Source organism: Anas acuta, chromosome 5 (genome assembly GCF_963932015.1).
Source record: "Anas acuta chromosome 5, bAnaAcu1.1, whole genome shotgun sequence".
In the NCBI taxonomy this organism is placed as follows: domain Eukaryota; kingdom Metazoa; phylum Chordata; class Aves; order Anseriformes; family Anatidae; genus Anas; species Anas acuta.
The window spans coordinates 47880688-47898627 of record NC_088983.1 but is presented as its reverse complement, the minus strand read 5'-3'; the positions used below and the strand labels follow the sequence as shown (position 1 = coordinate 47898627).

The 17940-nt window shown below is 39.1% G+C and overlaps 1 protein-coding gene across 6 annotated transcripts in view; it reads right to left on the bottom strand.

The window, feature by feature from the left end:
- The window catches only part of PPFIA1 (PTPRF interacting protein alpha 1), a 58376-nt gene extending 47110 nt beyond the window's left edge, over nt 1–11266 (bottom strand). For 5 of the 6 annotated variants that reach the window (XM_068684590.1, XM_068684591.1, XM_068684593.1 and 2 more), the window contains exons 1-2: nt 10119–11265; nt 8750–9013 (exon numbers count right to left, since the gene is read on the bottom strand). In XM_068684590.1, coding sequence (XP_068540691.1) covers nt 8750–9013 — 264 coding nt within the window. In that variant the 5' untranslated portion in view covers nt 10119–11265. Of the gene's footprint in view, nt 1–8749; nt 9014–10118 lie in introns of all 6 variants that reach the window. The other variant, XM_068684592.1, reaches the window with a different exon arrangement.
- Nucleotides 11267–17940: the final 6674 nt, after the last annotated feature.

The following is a 17940-nucleotide window of genomic DNA, read 5'->3' as shown; positions in this document are numbered from 1 at the left end:
CTTTAAATGTGACATAAAAGAACCTTAAAAATACTGTATTACACGAAGTTCAGGTTCCCATTGGGAACAGTAAAACCACAAAACTTATTTATGCACAGAACTACGGTGAAAAGCACAGCTAGTAACAGAATTTAAGTCCAAAACACCACTTCAGCTACCAGATTTCCCATTTATGGATCGAATTGCAGAGAAAGTGAGTTTTCACTGACATTCTATCATCAAAAGTAGATATTGCTACATGATTTCTATGACAGGTTAACATAAAATACTTGAGAATTCACAATGCAAACCCACAAATCCACAGTTTAAACCTTGCCATTGATCAAGTCAGAAGTACTTTCAGATACGTATAACAGAACTCCTCCCCCCACAATTTTCTTTCTGAAAAGTTAAATTTACGGTGTGAAAAAATTTGCATCGATTTGTATTCAGCACACAATGAAACAAACAAGCAATTCCACTTGCAGATCTCTCCCCTTTTTCAGTGGCTTGTTTCATGATCACACTCCAAAGTTAATAAGCATTTTAAAAAAGACTAATCAAATTGGTTATTTGCTAAGATAACTAGTACCTTTAAAATAACAGCAATTTACAATCCTCTTCACTGAACAAACCACCTCCACATTAAAGAAAGTTTTACCGTTTACACTAAGGATTTGGGTAGCCAAAATTCCATTTCAAGTAATTCAAAATAAATACCATTTCTCATTACAGGAAATCACCAGCATTGAGAAGACAATGATTATTAAACTTCAGCCAGCTGCAAGACAGTTTGTTTACATTAATATTCATAGCGAAGTCTTTCAACTATACAGACGGCCAATCTAAACTTTGTATAGATTGACACAAAAATTCTTTGTTTAAACTGCACCTCCTGAAATATTTTGGTTCATTTACAGAGTGTAAAACAAAACAGCTACTAAGCTTATATAATTACACCCTTATACTGTGTGCCATCCTGTAAATTTGATGAAGGAAAAAGATTTCTACAGTAAAGAGTTTGTTAACCTGTGGTATGCATTCTTTACTAATATTCACCAGATATTTACCTTTAAAAAGAACCATAGGGTAGAATGTGTTTTTAAATGTAATGTTTCCCTACAACACATTGTAACTGACTAGTACCAAATTTGGTATTTATTTATACGTGAGAGGCAGGATTAAAACAAAGAAAGTACAAAAAACTTCTAGATAATTAGATGCTAAATGGAATTGGGTAACAAACCATGCCATGTATGAGCAATAGGGGAGTAAGGCATGACACAGCATGGCTCAGGGCATACACTGACGACTGTTCTGCAGAGAAAAATCAAAGGCTGCCCATTTCACTACTGCAGCAGCAAATGGAAAACGCTTGCCTAATCTCCAAGAGGACATTCTTCTTTTCTCTTCTGAACAAAATCTGATAGACATACACATCAAATTTTTCAAGCTTTCAGCCACATCACTGAAGGTGCTTGTTTCAAATCTGTCTTGAAGATAGCTGATTATGCCCTGTACTGGGAGCATAAGGACCTTTTCATCAAGGAATCTTGGAGCGCTTCATTGAAGTTCTAAAGCCAGATGTTTTTTCTAAACATCCATATTTCTCAAAACATAACTGTAAAACAGAAGAACGATGGGATAAGATATGTTGACTGCTCTTATTTGTTTGCAGCCATCAAGAAGTCACACTGTATTTCAAATGCAACCAAAATTATATTCCAGTTAAAATTTTCACTACCATCCTCGAAAACCATTTCCTGAGCAGACACGAACATAAACACATGAGCATAGTTCAAGGCCAGCCACTGTGGAATAGCAGAAGAGAAGATGAAGCAACAAAGCTTCTTTTTGTGAAAACACTACAGCTCTAGTCACTGCAGGAACTGGCCCCAGAGCCTTGTCATGACAGCCAGCCAGAAGAAAAGGAGCTGGTTTTCAGTAGCACTTACATGAAACCCAAGGTAAACTCTGAAATAGATGAAGGTCACCAGTAAAAGACAGCTTAACCAACAAGTCACATCCATTTACAGAGGGAAATAACACATCAAAATCAAACTGAGCAATATTTTTAAGAAGCATTGTAACCACAGTCCTCCTCCAGTTCTATATATATGAACTAGGAGAATAATCTCCTCAGGCGACCTACAGACACACCATTCAGCTCACTACAAAATTATCTGGAGCTTACAAAACGCAGAAACAGTATTTGCATACACTTCTGTGAAAAAAGTCAAGTTGAATAAAAAGGTCTCATTCCACTCAACAGCAAAATAATAACTTTTTTCAGCCTGGAGAATGTGAAAACATTTTTCCTGGCAAGAACTGCTACACATTTCCCCACTTGCATCTGGAGACTACATAGACAAGCTTATAAGAAAAATGCACTTGGAAAGTTATGAACACTCAGATAACCCAACACACACAATGCAAATTTATCCCCTCTCAGCATTTGTGGATTGAAATCCATATGCGCAAGGAATTACAGGAAGTATTTTCTAAAACATGTCAACAGATACCATTCAGCGTTACTGACTTGTAGTGAATTAAACTGTCTTAACTGCTAAAAAGCAGCTAACATCATGACATCTATCATATTCCTTTAAAGCAGGAAAATTAAAAATGCAAAACTAAGTGAAACAATGAAATATATTAATTGAGTATTGGAATGCAGTTAGGAAGCATAAAATCCAAAATTACTAATGGACAGCCAACAAGTTCTCGCCAAAGATTCAAGTTCTCTGACAACATTGTTAACTACGTATGATCTACATATTCCAAAACTATTTTTATATGTTTATCCTTTTACTTTTTGACTTAAGTTTCTATGCTACGTTCTGCAAGCTATTTTCTGATTTTAAATGCGGCATCAATACATTCCATTTGCAATTCCATAAGAATCACATGGGAAATGTTTTCTCCAAAGTTTTAATGAATATTCTAGAAGCACCAAGCTTGTGGAAATTTGACAGTCAAGTTAACTTACCATATGAGCACATACGCCACAAATTAATGATCTTAAGTTCAAATCCTATAGTGTTAATAAAGATAATAACCATCTCTCACAAAAAAATACCAGACCGAAGAAACTGAAGTCACGGAGTAATGGATGTTAAGACACTAAGAACTTGTAAGAGAAAAAAAATGTACTTAACTATTTATCTTTTTTTTTTTTTTTTTTAGAAAAAAAATAAAAAACACTCTAGATAGAAATTGCAGCTAAACAGCAACACTGAAACTCTAAGTCTTGCTAGCAGACATCTTGAAAGTAATGTTGAGGTACACGCCTGAAAAGCAGAAAAAAATAGAAAGGCTGGCAGATAAAGAATTCTGTTTTCAGGATACCAAAATAAATACTACTTGTTGTATAAATACTACTTGTTGTACAGGTGACTACAGGCTAGTTAGCACAGATGAGTATATATGCAAAGTTCGCCTCATTCTGAATATGCTATGTATTTTATAAACTGCTTCTTTTGGTTAGAGCTCTTTTCACCCAAGCTTACATACAGCCCGTTTGTTAGACTATAGCACATCAGAAGTTAATAAGCCCATTATCAGACATTTGTACACAGTAACTGAAGAGTGAGAAAAAACAATCACTAGATCATCTTTCAGGGCCACATCCACAAATCACTATTAAAACAAACACAAAGCATTTCTGTGGAGTCACCAAAACATCCTTCCCAGAAACTAGCTAAGGAAAATAAAGACAATAGCTTTGGACTTCACTTTTTTTTGTCGTTGTTAAAGAGACTGATGGAACATCATAATAGCACTAAAATTTACCCTCATATACAAGAAAACGTAAAACTAATTTTAAATTCAATCCAGCTTAAAAGTGAATTTATAATCAACATAACCTAAATCAAAAGCACAGTGTAAACAGCTAGTTGCTAACAACACCCAAGTAAATGACTACTGGATGGGGCGGGATGTTTCAATAAACTCATGCAAACATCCTTAAATGAAAAACTGAGAAGTTGGAACAAATGCTAGTGGCTTGGTTCTGAATACACTCCTATAGACCACAACACGGTTAAAAGTGCAGCTACTCCGCTTTTTGACCAGTCATAGAGCATACTTTCAGATAACCCTTCATTTTCTGAAGGTTTTGGACACAAGCTGCCTTGTAAACAAAACAGGGGAAGCTGGGATTTATGGCCATAGTCAGTGAATCCTGAACATGAATTCATACCTCCACCTGACTTAAGCTAGTATAAAGACAATCCAGTAATTTACTAACTGTAAGTGCGAAGATTCAGCAACTGAAGCTGAACACAGACAAGACTAAAATTACGCTTGCCTAAAAGAGCATCTGAAAGAGTCATGTTCATCTTTGCTGTCAAAATGGGATGAAAGAAATGGAGAATATGTCTGCTCTGACATAGATTCACACAAATGAAACCTTTTTAGATCTCTATCACTTCTGGACAGACAGCTCACTGCTGAGACTAATGGCTTTTACTCAGAAGCCAGTACTGCATCTTCCTAGAGTAAGCAGTATAGGCTACGTCACCTCAAGGCTGAATAGTTATGAATACTGTAAATGGAGCTGCACTTAAAATGCTAAGGAAATTTCAGCTACTGCAAGTTTGGCAAGCCCTTTACTTAATGTACTTTCCGTAACTGTGTTCTTCACATCTATGTACAATTCAAGACCTTGATTCTTCATCTATGACATCCTGTATTATTTAAAACCTGTCTGGAAGAAATCCAAATAACACCAATATTAAAGTGACAACTAAATCTATAAATTCGCCATCATAAAACAATACCAGGGTAGTCTTCAGACCAGAAGTTTAGATATTTCCTACATGCAAAATATCAAGTTGTATTTCTGAAACGAAGGAAAACTGCTATATAGAGAAAGATCTGAATTTAATTGAACAGAAATATAAAGACAGATGCTATTTTTAACTGAAGCATATAGTAGCGATTAAATATTTACTATAGATAGAACATAACTAAAAATGACCTACCAAGGACTTGCTTTACATTAAGATACTATGTACAGCCAAACCAAAATTATAGGCAGCTTTTTTTCCATATTTAACTGCATATTACAGTAAAAGTGTTCTTTCTTTCACACACTCGCTTGCCCCTAACAGAAAATTCTCATCTGTCCCTAGTTTACACCTCCTAGAATACAGAAGTTCTGAAAGGAACCAAACAGAAAAGAACTTCTAAACTTCATTTAATGTACCTTGCAAATAAAAGAATATGATAGATTTCAGACTAAAAGATTAGAAATATAGGATTAAGGTAAATCTTCAGAATATTGCTATATTACAAAAGCATCATATTTGCTCATCAGCTTGTAAAATTCTGTAACATACATGATTACCATCCTGATAAAAGTTGCTGTGAATTCATCAACTGTACTTTTATTTGTGCTAGGTACTAGAGTTTGTGTAATTTAAATGCCAGCCTTCTCTCTCCAAAATAAGCATTTTGTTATTTACAGAAACTTCTACATGGAATCCTACCAGCATATTGAACTCAGTAACACTTCAACAGCAAAAACTGGTAGTCACCTGGAACTCATCAACCTTAAGTTCAAAACGTACATTTTAAATGCACTAGTATCCTATATGTTTCAAAGACTGATTTACAAACTTTAAGCACAGTAATCTTAAATTTTGTAGAAAACGCTCTAGATGGCACATAAAGAACATGGAAAATAACAGACAGTTATTCATCTAACCATAGTTAAATCGTAACTGAACATGTTTACATTAAAAAGACAAGTTCTTTAAGTTCTCAAAGTAAAAGGCTCATTTTCATTATTTCTCTGAACAATACTAGGAAGAATAAATTTAGTTTTGAATTCTTACATGGCAATTTGATTTCACCAAATTCAGTTTCCAAGGTCAAAGTAAACTTTAACCAAGGTAAGAGATGGTAACTCCCAGAAACCAAAAATAACAGCTACATTAAACAAGATAACAGTTATTTTATGAAGGCAGTGTTGATAAATTCCATTTCTAGCTGTTCATACAAGAAAAGCTTATCAATTTTACTCAATGTAAATGTAACAAAGTACACCTATGAGAACGCTCTTCTTTTTGTGAACCAGAGATCCATAAAAACGTCTTCCTGCTCTTAATAACTGTTTCAGTTTTGTGAGCTAGAACAGATGCCTTTAAATTACTAGCTGCCCACCATACTACAAATGTACTAGAGGGGTCTATTTCTCTTCTATTTTGAAGAACGGACATCACTGCTGCAGAATAAATTGCATTTACTTTTATAACTTACAGAGATGTGCATATACACAAATACTGATTTGTCTTTTTTTTTTCTTTTAACTATATACACAGAGGTACAGGCCTCTTTTCTACACACAGAAACTCAGTGAATGTAAGGAATTAAGTCCAAGGATACCATCCAAGATTGTATCTTCATAGCAAAAACAGAACTTTTGATGTAGAAGCAATCAATCTGCCGTTCCTCCTTCTATACAAGAATTTTCCATTAATCATCAGAACATCTCTAATTGGTTGATTCAGCTAAATACGTAAACCAGGTACAGTACTCCTACTAAGAAATCAATTCAATACTCCTGAGAATAAAGTACTCTGGAATCAATTTCAAAGACTAGTTGCATGTACACACTAGGCCAGGGTAGAAATAATACATTTGTTAGATAGTGACTTAGTAATTCATGCAGCTATACTAGCATTTGTTCAACTACCCAAATTGATCTTCACATCTTTCTACTAAATTTAAAACATCTACTATGATTAAGAAAAAAGAACAAGATTGCACTGAGAAATGCTTTTTTTCTGAAAACTCTGTAATGTAGTTGTCAGTAAATTTAAAGTTATCCTGCTTCTACCCCTACTTGAAATCCACAGCTGAACAATAGGTTATTTGAGACAGTAGTTCAAAAGAATGCTCAGCTTGAAATAATTAAAGTTTGACTAGTTCCAAATACCATACCCACCAAAAAGTTTTCCTAGTGAACACTTATTAGAATTGAAATTAGAATTTTGTCAGAAACCTACACATCTGAAATAACCCACTCATTACCACAGTAACAACAAAAATTTGTCAAATACATTAGACATTTCTGATTTGTAGCAAGAATAATAATATATTTTATGAATGTAACTTTTGAAAGCACAATTGTCACTTTCTAAGTAGTATAGTTTCACACCACAACATTATTTTCCAACAGCAATCTAAAAAATCCATTCTTTGATGTATTTTTATATAAAGTTGCAGTAAAATTTCTTTCTCAACAGAACTATGAGACTTGGTTTCCTATTGATTTCACAACAAACCATACAAGTATGACATTCATGAAACTGGCGATTGTTTAACTGCATGAATCTTTCAAAAATGTTTAGAAAGAAATGTTTACATATTAGTAGCTTACAAGAGTTAAAAGGAAAAATTAGAATAATAAAAAAAAAAAGAACAGCACAGTATAGGGATTTGGCGATTCTACTCAGCTACAAATTCAAGTCCAGTTTACAGATTACACAATTGGTTAACGGCATCCATTAATGCAGCAGACCTGAAATAGCAGCTGAAGGGAAGGCACAATTATTACAATAAAAAGCAACAGAAAAACAAAGAATGATTTTTGCCTGCAGCACATGACTTAACACAAGGAGCAGTGAAGGTTGGAAACTTCTCCTGATTTCCATCATAACATTGTAATACAAGTACTTTAACACATGTCACTTTTTAGTTTCTGTCCCTGAGTAATTTCCAGTACCGCTTACCATACCATACCAAAAGTCATACAGTGACTGCATTATGATGAATACAGTGGAAATAAGAGGGCTTAAAATTGTTTTAAACTGTATAAACAGTAACAATGATATTTAAGGATATGTAAACATGTAAAAATTCTATGTATACTTGGAACAATGAAAGCAAAGTTCAACATCATCATGGTACACTTGGGACATCACCCAAGCTCACCACAAAGTGTAAGGCCATCAACAGTTCAATAACAACTGGAAATAGCCTCTGCTTTGCCTACAGTCAAATACTTCCCAGAGTGTTCAAAGTTCAGGGTTTTTTTGTTTGGTTGGCTATTTTTTGTTTGTTTGGGGTTTTTAGCTTGTTTGTGTTTAAGACAAATGGATAAAAACAGAATTTCTGTAGACACCTGGTCTTTCATAGCTACACACTACTGTCATATAGAATACATTCAGTACTATAGGCTGTATGTTGGTATGCTGCATCCTCCAGAAGTTAGTAATTGCCAACTCCCAGCAAGACAAAAAAAAAAATCTCTCCAAAAGGAACTGAGTTAAGCAACACACTCAGACTTCCACATTGCTGTAACAACTCAGCATGCATTCACCAGGCACCAGAATTTTCATGTCCATAACAGAATGGCCTGCTTTCTTTCCCAAAATGGTCTGTATTTTATTCTTCAGCACATGAATGAACCAGGCAGTTAGAACCAACATAAAAAGATACCAGTGACAGAAGGAAGTCCATCAAGTTCTATTAAACACAACAATGTGGAGATGACCTTGCAATCAGGCTATCCCTAAGCTGAAGAAATGCCAGAAACAGGGAACGTACACTGGAGGGAAAGGACTGATGTTCTCTGCCTGCCTTGTTTTTTTATCTTTCTCAAACTGAGCAAGTACTAACACATACTTCAGGGAAGCATTAGGTTAGATTGATCTTTCCCTAACATAACCTGACTGTTCAGTAAATTGAATATACAAAAAGACAATTAAAAAGCACAAAGAAAAAAACATTAAAAAATACCTTCTTTTCAAAACATCCATACCTGTGGAAGTGCAGTATTGAGCTGTCTCTGCAAGGAGTCTCTTTCATGACCAACTTCATGTAGTTTGCCCTGGGTCAGTGTTAGCGTCTCCTGAGTTTCTCTTAGTGTTTCCAGAAGGCGATCCCTTTCTTCCAACATGGATACCATTAACTGTTCAAAATGGGAATCAGCATCTGACTGTAATGGGGAACCTGAACCATGGCCTCCATTTCCCCCAGAGGGAATCTCTGCCTCACTGATGGTTGGCATCACCTCACACATCATCTTGAAACAGAACAAGAAAAAACAAAGACCATAAATTTAAGTCAAACAAATCTAAACAGGATAAGCAAAGGGACTTTGGATACTACCCATAACACCAGCTTAGCTCTCCCAGCGATAGCATCAGCAAAGGTTGCCAACACCTTAGTGTTTGCCACTATTTCATTAAGATTGCAGGTGAAAAGGTATACAATCAATTCAATCAAGGCATCACTTCATAATGAGAATCCTGTGACATCTTGCAAAACCAGATTTTTACAGCTGCATTTCAAACTATGATCTCATTTTAATGGATTTATATTTTTGTTGAGAGCAAACTGCTGCTGAGATCTTTAAAAAAAAAAAAAACAAAACAACAAAGATAAGGCATGCAGCAAGCCACCAAAAATTATATACTTAAAACAGTTACTGATTACACTGCATATTTGGAGAATCATTATATGCTTCTTCCAACTCTTGAAACATAGAAAGATAATATCTAAAACAGTACTTTGAGCTTATGCTGCTGGCTTGCAGAAACTCTATGGTAAACGTGATGCACATAAATTAGTGACAAATCCAAACAATCCAATTCAAGAGATAAACATGTAAAGGAAGATAAAAAGAAAAAATTTCATTACAAAGTGGTAGCAGCTGTCACTGTGGATAACAACAGTAAAGGTAAGCGAAAATAATTCACGGCTGAGTATGAATACAATTAACTATGCAAATCCAAGTACTTTACTACTGTTAAACTGGAAGGTCTTTCAGGAGACCCTAAAAGATCACCACAAGCGTTTAAGACATCACTGCTTTAAAAAGCATGAAGAAAAACACAATTACTGCACACTTTCACTGAACCACTTAAAGTTCTTCAGACAGCCTCTCTCAACATCACAAATCTACAGAACAAGAAAAAATGGTTTTCCCAGCCTCTCAAGTCCCACAGTTTGTTCTCACCCCTACGCTTCATCCTCATTTTAAACAAAAACTAAACAGATGTAGAGCTTTTTAGTAGGACTACACCTCACAATCTGCTGAAAGACTCTGAACAGCCTGAAGTGCTCTGTAACATTTTCATGTGTGATTAACATAAGCCCTGCGTTTTCAACACCACTGCATTATTTACCTTGCTCAATAAAATAAAAAGGCTCGGAAAACAGGCTCCAGGTTTCCTGTAGTACCAGTTCTTCTCTCTCTTTTTTTTTTTTTTAGTAGTTTTTTGTTATCCCCCAAAACCTTTTAGGTTGCAAAGCATCCATTCAGCTCTAGTCCAATGTCTATTTAGTTGAAACACCCCGTGCACGTGAAAACAAATAAACCTGCCGAGTAAAAAGCAGATCCAATAAAAAGCAGCAGCAGATCCAGCTAACTAGCCAAGTCCCCAGAAGAGAAGGATGTGAAAATAAACTGCCTCAGCTTCCCGTTTCTCTATTACTGGCCCGTAGGTCCTGCAAGAGCTGGGATGGAGGAATCATGTGCAGAGAAAAAAAAAAAAAAAATGTAGTCCGATGCACTGGTGCAACAAGCTTCAACAGTTCATTGCTCGGAAATTCCACTCAGGTCACAATTGCGTTATTAAACGGAATACAGACAGCATGGGGAAACAGCTCGAGTTTTCTGGTGAAGGGCTCGGGAAAGCCTCCTTTCTTTCCTCTCCCAGTAATTCCAACAGGAGGCTCTCCGTTCAGTTTCCTGGGTCTTAGCTCAACCATTTATAATCCCAGCAGCGAGGAGCCCACACCGCTTTGCAGGGCGCGACGCGGGGGACCTGTTGTCCTGCTCCAGCCGTCCATGCGATCCGCGGGGCCGAGGCGCAGCAGCAGGCCCCGGGGAGCAGGGGGCCGCCCGAAACCCGGCTCTCGCCGCTTCCCTGCCCCGCGAACAAAGCTGCCGGGCGAGGAGCGCGGATCTCCCGCAGCCCCTCAGCGCCGAGGCCCGGCTGCGGGCCCTAGGGAGCCGCGGGGCCGGCTCCGCCGCGCCGGGAGGAGCCGCGTCCCTGCGGGCCGGGCCCGGCTCCGCCCGCCGCCGCCTCCGCGTCCGTGGCGGCCGGTGAGGGGCCGCGGCTGAGGCCGGGCTCGGCGGCGCGGCCTGAGGGAAAGCGGCGAAGGCCCCGCGCGCCCCGAGAGCCCGGATCGCCGCCGGCCGGCCCGGCCCTCGCCGCCCCGCCCCGCCCCGCCCCGCCCCGCTCGAGCCGCGCGGAGCCAGCCCCGAGCAGCGCCGCCGCCGCCGCCTCCTCACCGCCGCCGCCTCCCGCCTCTCCCGGCGCCCTCCGCGCCTCCTGCCTGAAGCCCACAATGCACCGCCGAGCACCGCCCCCGGTCCCCGCGGGGCCGCGGGTTCGAGTCCCGCTCCCCCGCTCAGGGCCCGTCCGCAGCGCCCTGCCCCGACAAGCGATACTCTCGCCGCCCACGGGTCCCCGCCCGCAAGGAGGGCTGCGGCGGCGGAGCCCTGCGGTGTGGGAGGCGTGCTCGCTGAGCAACAGGGCAGGAGCGCCCGGAGTCGCCCCTTTCACCGCCTTCCTGCGGGTCCTCCTTCCTCAGGGGGCCTCCTTTCACCTGCGTTGCCCATTACAATAAAATTGGGGCGAGGGTGGGGCTGCGTGTGCAGGTCTTGCGTCCTCCGAGCCGTGAGGTGACGGCTTAACCAGTGAAATTGGGCAACTTAGCGGCTCTCGGCGTGAGTAAGGCAGCCCGAGGAGCCAACACCTTGCCAGGCCTCCTGCCCGCACGCACCAGCACCTGAAGCGGGGTGAGGAGGTTTCTTCAGAGGAGTTTGCACATGCACTGCACAGGCCTGGCCTAGGCTACAAAGGCCTCAGGGACAGAAAGAAGGCACAGACCCAGCCAAGGCCTCGTAATGGCTTTGGCCGCACAAGCAAGATGTGGCTTTACCAGCACCACATATTCACCCCAGGAAACAGGCTTCAAATACACCGACAAAATAATACTTTTTTTCCCCAGTCTGAGCTGTTTCCAAAACAGCATCTAAATGTTTTCCCCTCGTGTTCTCTAGTTTTGATTCTGTTCCTTCCTGGATGATCATCTTTTTAAGGCTTTTTCCATGCACCTGAATAATGTTGGAATTCGTAAGCAAAGCTTGGAGAACAACCTTTTCTCTCTTCTGTTTGAACTCTGTGAAAGAGTTGTGTTACTACTCTGAATAAAGCATTTGCATTTTGGATCCTGTTCCTGCTTTTATAGTGCAAAGCTCCGAAAAGCATCAAGGGCCTGTTACACAGGCAGAGGCACGTCATGCCAAAAAGTAACAGTTCCCGCACTGAAGATTGTGCAGTTTTGTGAGTGGATTATGTGACACCTCATTTGTAAACGCAACATATCAACCACTGAAAAGAAAGAATCATTAATAAGTCACTATTCCTTCCCCAAAGTACAAAAATCACTACTATTACAAACTTACTGCATTGTGCTCTTCATATTCCCCTTTGGTATTTGAGTCTTTAGGGTGAATTCAGGTCACATTTTTAAGCTTTCCTCCAAAGCCATGAGGTCTAGATTATTTTTTTTTTCTCTTGAAGTTCCTCATGTTCTCACATGACTCTGGGAGCTGGAAGTTTAAGGAAAACGCCAAATATTACGAGGCACATTCAAATCACGAGTTCTGCCAAATACTGGTTAGCACAGATTTAACACTGAGTTAAGACACAACTGAAGTGTAATTGTACCAAAAACCAGATGTGACTTCATTATAGGAGTGGTAGTAAAGAAAAAATATTCAAGCTAAAATCAACTGTGCTATTTCAGAGGAAACTGCCAAATGCTATGAATTAGCCTGTATTGTCAAATAGTCTCAGTATGAAACAAAGCTATTATTTATAAGCCTTGATATATCTGTATCAAAAAATATATGTTAAAAAATAATAATAAATATATAATGTGGAAGCTTGTAAGCTTTGATTCTAACAAGTTGCTTAAAATGATCATGGGAGGGGAGGAAAGAAGGCATTCTTCATTTGTCCTTCTTTTTCAACCTGTTACTAAGAGTTTCAGCCCACTCCGAGGGTTTCTTTCACATAATTCACATTACTGTAAAACTAACCACAGAATCTGAGCCATGGTTATGAAGCACAGCAATACATTTCTGAGGTAAAACAAAGGTTTTACAACTTAATGCTTAAAACTAGGTCCTGAAGATTTCCTTGAAAGTAATCAACTTTTTAGTTCTAAGCACATTTCTACAGAAAAATGCTTCTATTCCATTGCCCCAAACTCTCTTTACCTGCATTAACAAAACTGTCTCACATAAACTGCATGCTATTTATCAATTATTATATTACTTATACACCACAGGAGATTACTTTTATTCTTTAATGAAGACAAAAATACCCTGCCAGATTGACCTGCTTTTTGAAAAATTAAGCGAAGCACTAGTAAGTGAATGCAAGTGAAAATCTAACCCAGTTTTCTAAGCATGGATACAAACACAGAATGAAAACGTACTGTGGGAAGAGGAGAGATGAGATTTCCTTACCTCTCAGACTATGACTCTTTCTTTCCTCTGTAATGTAATATTTAGGAAGGAAATATAAAAATGTAAATAACTCTGATTGATACCAGTCTAGTAAAGTGAAACTTCAAAAACTGCAAAGCATTTTGAAATCAAATAAATTAATCTTGCTCATTATTAAGAAAATATTTATGATAAGTTTTTGAAAGAGTGAAGGGTATTTTCCCTACTGTCTTCATTCTGCTGTCACTTTTACCATAAGTCTAATATAAGAGTAACACACTGCTTGATTTTTAGCAGAAAGCCCTCAGTATTGAAAATTACTGATTTCATTGTGAAATCATTTCCAAATAAAAATCTAGACACCAACTCTTCAAATAATGCTTCACAGGGAATTTTTTCACATCTAGTGGCGAAACAGATATATGAAAAAAATATCATTTTTTCTGTCATTCACCAAATGTTGCTAGATATGGACCTCTCTAGCTGAACTATTGTGCCTGAACTAACATCACATGATAAATAGTGGAATTTTTAAATTAAATGTGCAGGTAAAACAATTACTGTATGCTAAGTTAAGCTACCATCAACTGATTGCCATCAAGTATTTCTTAGGTTTCTTTATTACTAGAAAATCATAATTTCTCCACTGACAACAAGGAACATTTCATCCTAGCCAATGCTTCCACACTGCGGTTGCTTCAACAAATCCAGAGATTTACCTATTCAGAAGGGAGCAATTTCTAGGATTGGGACCATAATTACTTTTGGAAAATAAATTGAAGAAGTACAACAACTACAAAACTACAAACTTAAAAAGATTTTCAAGTATTTGAGGGGATTATCTTATTGCCAGCGATCCAAATATGAGCCAACTGGTGCCCAGCACTGATATCTTCCCTGTTTCACAGCCTTATAGGTTGTGCCCTGCCCCTTCCTACGCAGAGGTCTGAATTTTTGTACCCTGTGAAAATGTACCTGCTCCTCAGGTGTGTCAGCTGGGATGGTGAGGGCGATGGAGTCATGGAATACCTTTGCCGACAGGACAGTGCTCATTATTTTGTCCTCATCCTTGGGGAGTCAGAGTTCAAATGCACTGAAGGTGTTTGTCCTGGCTTGGCCTGGTCTGTGTTGCAAGTCTAGAAAGTCTTTCCAGGTGAGAATTCAGGTGGACAGTGCGTGCCAGCAAAGGCAAAATCCTTACCCGTTGTTTTGATTAATTCTGCTGTGCTAGTTCTGTTGACAAAGAGGACTTCTGTCTAAGGAGCTGTCAAGCAGCATTTTCAAAATTATGTTTTCATGCAAAAGCAAAATAAAACTGAAAAAGAAAGTGGAATTTATAGCTGTATGAACAAAGACTATTTCACTTCAACTTGTGATACAATAAAAAAAAAAAATAAAAACTAATACAGTTCATAGAAAGAATCTGGCCTGATTTGTTTCTCATTTCATATAGGAGTCAAATTGAGAGTTTGTGAATGTAAAGACAAAAGGTTGAACACAGTAGACATAGAACAACCTCTATGAACTCGGACACTGCACTCCAGCCAGTCAGACTAACTGCTCTCTGACACAGGTTACAAGGAATAATTTCATAAGTGAACCTCTGTGTTCACAGAGATCCTAAAAGATGTCATTACGTTTTCTCTCAGTTTGGGATGACCTGGAATGTGGTTATTTTTGCCTTTGAAATTAAGTTTTGTTTTGTCTTTAAGAACTGAAAACTAAACCATCCTACCAACTACCATCTATAATCATGCTTCATGATGAAAGCAAAGGAAAGAACATAGCACGCAGTTCTGAATGGGGGAATAACTATGAATGAAATTCATATATTAATCTTCAACCAGTCGGTTGACAAGGCACAGGCACTCTCGCATTCAGCTTTCCCAGCTCGTCTCATCTGTGGTCAGACTTCCCATTTAGGAAGCAAGAGTGTTGCCTGTAGACCCTCCTCAGCCTAAAGGTGTTGTCTCCTTGATCTCTGTCACCTCCAAGTCTTGTATTACTCTGTACACAACTTACAGAGGAGAGATGGAAATGTTAGCGGTTAGGCACTTTCTTGGAAATGGGTTTCAGAGCCTCAGGTGGGAACAGAGTTCACATGACATATAAATGTCTTATACAAAAGGGAAGCACTGTCTCCTCATGTATAAAGAGCTGGGCATTTGTTTATGCCCAAAAGGATGGCTTAGTCCAGGAGGGAACTTGAATCCAGACTATCCTATTGTAGGAATGTGCCTCCCACATGCCATACTGTGAATATCCTTGTCAGGCACTCTGCTTTGTGAATGCTACTCTCAAAGCCTAGACCTTAGATACAGCAGAAATTTCGAAGACACCTCAAAAATCTCAGAAAGGGTTGATTCCAAAGCCATATCACTATCCCTGCATGGAGCCCACTGTAGCCCAGAGCAGATGAGTGTAGTTTCAGTGCTTCAAATGCTGCAAGTGTGACTGAATCATCAGATCTTTTGTAACCCTCTGTGTTGCACATAATACACTTGAAATACCCAGGATATAAAGTCAGGAGAACTCCCAGGTATTTCCTGTACAACATCAAAATATTTCTTGGAGTTCCCATTTATTTGTAGTACCAGAAAAACAGTTTCCTTTTTCCTTCTGTCTGGGCACGCTCCTCAAGACACACCATACAACATCAAGAGCATGAGCAACTCAGATATTTTCACTGAATGAGCACGGTGACTCCTTTAATAGTTCAGAAAGAAGGCTGGCTCCCTGCCTGCCTCATTTAACGAGGTGCTGCGCTTGGAGACGCGTCCAGAAAGAGCCATGCACTACATCAGCCGGCAGCAAAGGCATCGCTTCAGAGGCCCAGGTTAGATAACCATCCACTCCTCACGCCTCAAAACCACATGATGAAATTCAAACAAAAGATGGTCAAAACAGGGAGGACAAGAAGGGGGGAGAAAAAAAGCTTATCTTTTCTGTCACGTTGTAGACAAGGTCCTGATGTTTATCCCAGCTGCGCAATGCAGCAGCCCCTTCCCACACCACATCTCCCGCAGAAGATCAGGGCCCATGGGTTTTTCCCTTCTGAGCTGAGCCTGCAGCACCTTGCTTACTCTTTAGATGCCTGACTGACAAAAAATGCATTTTGAACATGTCTTACTCATTTCATACTGAAAGGACAGGATTTTTGCCAATAGCACTGATTATTCTTCTGTCAGCAGATGCTTCAATATTATTTTACCATAACAAATGCATCCAGAGGTTGCCGAGCAGAAGAGCCTCTTTGCCTGGGGGAAAAGGAACAAGAGTGGAAGAATCTGTATGGTGGCCTATAGTGAAGAGGATGGAGGTAATTAATGGTTATGCTCATGTGTAAAGATATGTGCACTAGTAAATGTATCAGCCCTTTGGCGACAGAAGCCAGGATTGCTAGAAACCACAGCTTGCTACAGTTCTTCTTTACACTGACATTTTATTTATATAATCTGGATTTAAATGGATTTATGTCTGATTTATGCAGGTGTAAATCAGATCAGTTAGCTTCTCTGAAATCTCAGAGGCTTTTCAGATGGATTTACTTCATCTTGCAGAAAGAACAGTCTCCACAAGACACACAGAAAACTCTGAAGATGTGTAGAAGAGTCTTACAAGAGTAGATGAACTTGCAGTATTTATTTTAATGGGATTTATACCTATATAAATACCATAAATGTTTTCCAAATTTAGCTGCTATTCCTGCAATCAAAAATGCATATTCTCTCTCAAGTACAAACCCACTGAACTCAAAAAGGTTTTCAGATTACCTTCAGCTTCAGTTGTTCACTTTGCAGCACAGAATTGTGGCAGCTGTTGTCTTTTTTGAATGGATTTACAGTGGCAGAAATCCCCCTGAGGCAGAAAGACAAAATACCAATTATTTCAATCTTATGTGAAACATATCCCTAAAATCTAATGCAAATGTATTCTATACTAAGTGAATATACTGATTTCAGCACATCTTCAAATCTCTCTCTTTTTTAATATAATGAAAGACATCTACCAAATAGTGCTTTCAGTGACAAGTTCAGGGCAATATGGTTCTACATTACTTAGTTACACTTTATTAAAAATAATAATAATAAAACTTTCAATAAATTCATGTGGCATAGTTGAAGCAGAAATGTCTGGAGTCAAGAATTCAGGAACAGCTGTAATACGGTGGTGGCTCCAGACTCACTGAAACAGGTCTGGATACATTCCACCTGGCTGACCACCTACACGCTGAACCCATTTACCCTTGCTTGCCTCTGTAATCAGTGGAGCAAGAGATCCAGATCTTTGGTGTGGTCCATGAATCACCCTCTGTGGATGCTTGTCTCTTCTCATTGACTGCAGAGGGAGCCTAGGGCAGCTGGACTCTGGCTGTGGGAGCTGCAGTTAGGTGTCTGAAGCAGCCTGAGACACGAATCTGGGCTGGGATGCTGGATACGTGCAAGAAACAGCACAGCTTGTTTGTAGAAAAGCAAGTAAAA